At 35.6% G+C, this 6,000-nt stretch overlaps 1 protein-coding gene across 5 annotated transcripts in view; it reads left to right on the forward strand.

Annotated features, from left to right (window-relative positions):
- Nucleotides 1-6,000, forward strand: part of EFR3A (EFR3 homolog A) — a 76,861-nt gene that overhangs the window by 21,815 nt on the left and 49,046 nt on the right. For all 5 annotated transcript variants that reach the window (XM_014965489.1, XM_014965490.1, XM_014965488.1 and 2 more), the window contains 3 exons: nucleotides 2,381-2,457; nucleotides 3,604-3,731; nucleotides 4,079-4,229. In XM_014965489.1, the coding sequence (XP_014820975.1) occupies nucleotides 2,381-2,457; nucleotides 3,604-3,731; nucleotides 4,079-4,229 (356 nt within the window). The remainder of the gene's footprint in view (nucleotides 1-2,380; nucleotides 2,458-3,603; nucleotides 3,732-4,078; nucleotides 4,230-6,000) is intronic.

Here is a 6,000-nt window from a genome sequence, read left to right on the forward strand (position 1 = left end):
TGTGTGTTCTTTGGAGAGCTTGTATCTTAGTGTTTTTTTTATAGTGTTATGCTTAAATTTCTCTCCTCAAAGTATCTTTGGAGGCTGAAAGCTGTGACAGATTAACTCTTGCTTTCCCATACTTGAATGTTCTGTTTAATTTAGGAAGTTCTTTTAATGACATTAACATTCATATCAAATGTAGTTTTGTATTTTGATGATAGAGAATTCTTCAAAAAGTTTGTGTTTGTTGTTTGTTTTTTTTTTTTCTTGTAAACTGTGCTGTAGTTAAATACATAGCAATGTAAAGATACTACTGAAAATACAGGATGGGGAGAAGAGAAAATTGCCAAATCTTGTGCAATCTCCTTATTGTTAGGCCTTTTTTTTTAATGTCAAAATTCACTGTGTGTTATAAATTTGAAAAGCAGTATATTTGAACAATATTGAGTTTCCATTAACTGATACCATCTGGTAAGGCTGCCAGAATGAGTTGGTATTGTTATCTGATATTTTTTATCATTCTCAAAGGAGTAACTGTATCCAGGTTTTATGTTAAATTTATGTAATTAACACGGTTCTAAAACACTGTTTGAAGATTTAATTTGTGGTTCTTCGCAAGGATTTTCTTCTTCTGTCACTTAAAGAAGGAGAAACTAACTCTAAAAATATTTTTAATGGCCTCTGGCTTGCATGTAATATTTTACCTAAACATAACAAGAACATAAAATATTGTAAGTACAGCAAAATATTTTACTGCAGGCACTAGAAGAATATTTTGCTATACTTAGTACTCTGGACCAACCTTAGAGGTCCACAAGGTAGAAAGTCAAGTAGGAAAACACAAGTAGAAAGAGTGTTGAGCCAGGTACAGAGCTGCGTACCTAACTCAAGAAACATTTAACAATATTAGGTCTTCTTTTGGTGGGTTTTGATGGTCTCACTGGAATTTCCCAATACCAAGTGATATACTAGACACTAATGAAGTACTTCTTTCTTTTTATGATTTTACTTACTTTTAAAATGTTACACAACAATGCTCTCAATAGAATATCTTTGTGCAACTGTCTGAATTATTTCTGGTTTAAGTCAAGTAGATTTAAAACCTCTTTTGTACCTGTATTTTCCAATGATATATGAATAGCTTTGATTTTAGCTACTTGGTACCTGCAGCTTTTATGTAAATGTAGATTTTTACATTGGTTAGATCTCTGTGAGTAAGCACTGTCAACAGAAGGCTTATGAAGAACTTGACAGTAGTAACAAAGTATTATTTCACACAAAATTCTGAATATTCTAGTTGTTTATTCCTTGTGTGGGGTTTGTTTTTTTTCAGTTGTGTATTGAAGTTGTAAGTGTGTTCATACTGGTGATGTATGACTATAATTCATGAAATGAGTTAAAAGACCACTGAGGAGAACTTAAAGCATGGTTTTAAAATTGTAGATCTATGTTTGATAATTGTTTTTGATTAAATGAGTTGCAATAATTAAGTTGTCAGCCTATGAGCAGAATTCATTTTTTTGTCCAAAGGATAAGTAGTAGCAGAAAACAGGTGAAATAGAAGGACAGTGTCTACTTTACACGTAGAGTCTTGTAATAAAAACAAATATCTAGAAACTTTTTTATTTTCATTCTGTGCTAAGTTTTTGCTTCAGGTGCTATTTTTTTATATAACCTGGAATTATTCCAAAGTTCTAGTAATCTTGAGTGCTAGAAAAAGCAACCCATACTTTGTAAGGTTTCTATCTTTTTGGGGAGCAGGCAAAACTTTAAACTAATAAAACTGCAAGTTACATGTATTGTTCTAATTAACTTCGTATGAATACAGAGCAGAAATGAGATCAGAAAAATTGCTTTCTTCATTTCAAATGACTGTCTTTTGTCTGATGCCCAGTAAAATAGTGGGATAATGAAGGGAGAGCTTGTTACATATATTGTGGTTTATATTGCTTTATATTGATGCCTGTAGAGTGGAAGATTTGATAGTTCACTTTTTTTTTGTAGAAGAGTGACCTTAATGCACATTTAGTTATGTTTTGAAATGATCGTTCCAGAATGAAGATAAAACAGCAAATAAAATAGCCTTGGTTTTAATATTACTAAATTTTGAAATTTCTTGATTTTTCTGCATGTTTTTAAGTGTGGCTGGATGACAGGTACGTTTCTAGTACCCAAGATGCTTGCATATTTTCTCACGTATTACATTATAATACTAGTTTTGCTTATTTGATTTCTCAGTTATTTTAAATAATCTTAATTTTGCTTTATTGCTGGTAGTAACAAGCAGCTGAATTCATTGTATCTTTTTCCTTTTTGCTTGTCAGCTAGTCGCTTCAGATGAAAATACCAGAGTTCCTAAAACTTAATTCTAATTCCTGTTGGGTAAATCTCTTTGCAGGAGTGTGCTGTTGCTGCGCTGCTTTGCGACCTCGCTACAAGCGTCTGGTAGACAACATATTTCCTGAAGATCCAAAAGTGAGTGATGACTTAAAATTTTTAAGGAATTGGCATTTGAAAATTTTTGGTTAGTAACTGATGCTTTAGCAATTACTTTTTTTTATTATTTCTTATTTTCTATTTTAATATTTTACATTAGATTCTGCTTTAGTGCTTCATAGCTTTAAAGTAGAGCTTAGCAGAATAATTTAGCTGGAAAGGGAATTCTGTAGGTCATCCAGTCTAATTCCCTTTTCAAAACAAGGCTGTGCATATTGAAGAGTGAAATTGCTGTTTTGTTCAGAGAAATGGAGATTTAATTAAGCAGGGTATTCTGCAGCAGAGGTAGCCCATAACTACTTAGAACCACAATCACTTGTTTTGTTATGATCGCAGGTGTGAATATTTTCTGCTTTTCTACAAGATTTTAATTTTCTTACTCTTGATATATTGGCTGTGTAAGTTTTTATAGTTCTGGTAGACTGTTGTGATCCAAAAGGGTGGTTTGTTGTTGTTTTTTAATTTCTCCAGTTATTCTTGTACAGTTCTTTTATTTTGCTTGAACAGTCTTTGAGCTCTATTACAGCCCAGCTCTTACTCTGTGAAAATAACTGACTTCTGTGTTACCATTTAGCAATGCCTGTATCTGTACATAGTCACATCGTGGTTCAGACTAATAGAGAGCTTCTATTCATGCTGCTCTATTTTTTTACATGTGTTATCAGGCTTTGTTATCTTTTATTATAGCAGAAGTAAATAGAACCGTCAGTATTTGTATAACATTTGGCTTATATCTTATAAAGTACGTGGGTTTTTCTTTAAAAGATGTTGTTACTGAGTACTGGTTACTATATAAGTGTACGTTACTGGCTTCAAAGAAAAAGCTTTCTGTGTATACAGTATGTTGAAAGCATTAGGTAAATACCTTATTTTGGAATACCTGTTACCCTCCAAGATAGTTGCCTCATTTCTGTAAAAAAATTAAGTAAAATATTTTTTATGTTGCTGATTTTTGCAGGTAAGCTATTGGCAATTTTGCTCAAAAGTTACGGTTTTTTTTTCAGTAGCTTATTCCCATCTGTATGGCTGAGATCTTTAAATGTTGAGCAGACAAAAGGAAAAACACTTCAAAAGCTTTATGCTTTGCGTGAAGTTTTTTATTTTATATTTTGTGTGTCTTTTTAGGATGGTCTTGTTAAAGCTGATATGGAGAAGCTGACTTTCTATGCGGTTTCTGCACCAGAAAAGCTGGATCGAATTGGTGCTTATCTGGCAGAGAGGCTGAGCAGAGATGTTGTCAGACATCGCTACGGGTAAGAAAATAAGTCACAGCATTAAAAATAGATGCTACCAGGGAGCTGCATTTCATCATTTGTTCTGATCGCGTTTAGGAAGCAAGACAGATCCAGTCCCTTCGTGGTGAGTTAATCTGGGCTGGCTGGTGCCCACCCAGCTGCTCCTTCACTCCCTCTCCTTGGCAGGACAGGAGGAGAAAATAAGATGGAAAAGCTCGTGGGTTGAGATAAGAACAGTTGTTTGCTTTTCATACTGGGATTTGGATAGACAGAGGGGCTGTGGACTAGAAAGCTGGGATTTATAGCTGGAAATAAAATGATAAATGTAGCATGTGTTTATGTGAATCCCTTTAATTAATTCTCAGGTATGTTTTAATTGCCATGGAGGCATTGGACCAGCTTCTAATGGCTTGCCATTCTCAAAGCATAAAACCGTTTGTGGAAAGTTTCCTTCATATGGTGGCCAAGCTTCTGGAATCGGGTGAACCAAAGCTGCAAGTTCTGGGAACTAATTCTGTGAGTAAACTCAGATACCTAATCAAATGAGAATAAATCTTTGCTTATTTGCTACGGGAAAGTAGTTTCAGAAGTCACAAAGAATCTACCAGTCAACATGAATCGAGAAGATTCTGTATGTGGCAGGTTATACCATTTGGGCCTCAACACAGAGCAGATACCAGCTGGAGGCAGAAAAACAGTTTCCTTTCAATCTCTAAAATTCTTTTGATGGCTGGGCTCATCCCCTGCAGAAATACCTACTTCTTTTGGAAGGAACAGGAAAGCTGTTCTGTGAATTCACGTTTGGAATCTTTAAACAGACCTCCTGAAGCCATTGTGTAGGTTAAACTGTGTTTTCTTCCTCTCCAGCAACGAAAGCGATGGTGTGAGGAGGAGGAAATAACGTCTTTCTCTGCAGCCCTGACACTACACAGAAAGATTTCTATTAGCTGAAAAGTAGCCAGGAGGCAAACACTTTTGGTATTACAACCTCACCATCTTATTAGCTTAAATATTTCAGGATTTAAATCCAGGCTTGAAGGGCGTAACTAAAAGCATCAAAACAAAGGTTTGGAGGTCTAGTTGTCAAAACAGAGTGATGGTGCAATCAGTATTAGAGTTCTGTCATTCTTCCCTTCTAACTACTGTATTTCCAGCTGATATGGTAGGAATCTCATAAATTCCCAGATTGTGATGTGGACTGTTTTCACTTAGACTGATTGCTTTTACATGAGTAAAGAAGTAATGCTTGCATTTCTTATACATCCCTACCAGTGTGGGGGCTCATTGTGGATTCTGTAGAACTGCTGGGCTTTCGTTTGGGCATGAATCCCAGTTAATGGAATTAAATGGATTTGCAGTTCAGGGAGACAGGAGGGTGTAGTTGAGAGAGGATACTCTGGAGCAGAATTTTTTATTATGGTGGAACACAGAGTTCTTGCTCTGATGTAGGGGAGGAATGTCCCCTTATGCTCCAAACTAGCAGGGCAGCTTTACTGAGGCTTATGAGATACATTTCTTTATTTATTTTAATGTCTTTGAGCCAGACTACCCTGCTGCTTTTGATTTGTTTGTATAATAATGCCTGGGCAAAACTTCTTATGAAAATAGCTTTGGAACTTATTTCCTGGGCTGCCAAATGGCAAGATGTACAATCACGTTCCAGTTGTTCAAAATCCTTGTTGGCAGTTAGTGCCAGCCTCTGCTTTGATGTACAAGACACACGTCGTTTCCAAACAAATGTCATTGAACAGAACTCTACCTTATGGTAATTTGTTTGATATCCCTGTCAGTTCCTAATGAAGCCTTCTACGAGCAAAGCAGATCAATGGACTTCCTAAATTAGGAGATAATTTGTATTTGTCTGTTGTAAAACTCAGTAATCCAAAAAAATTAAGTTTTCCTAAATAAGATGTCAAATTCCAAGAGAAGGGTAAATCTGCATGGCTCTTCAACAGTATTGCAAAGGCTAATTTTAGCCTAATTATGCTAATTTCCCTAGGTGCCTTCTGTAGTGAATAGAGAGGAAAGCTGGAGTCTTTTTCTGTTGACTCAGGAGGAGCAAAGTGTATTGGTGCTGACAGCTTGTCTGTTACCAAGGACACTGACCTACTCTGCTTTTCAATAAATTTTGCCTGACATGGAGAAAGTTTGCCATCAAATTTAGCCTTTCATAGATTTTCCTCTTTTCCTCTCCTCCTGAAGGAAATAAATAACAAAACCACACACACACACTCCCCCCCTGCCACACCCCCCAAAAAAAAAAAAAAAAAAAAAAAATGAAGAGGGG

This window comes from Calidris pugnax, unplaced genomic scaffold (assembly GCF_001431845.1).
Source record: "Calidris pugnax isolate Ruff unplaced genomic scaffold, ASM143184v1 scaffold41, whole genome shotgun sequence".
Taxonomy (NCBI): Eukaryota; Metazoa; Chordata; class Aves; order Charadriiformes; family Scolopacidae; genus Calidris; species Calidris pugnax.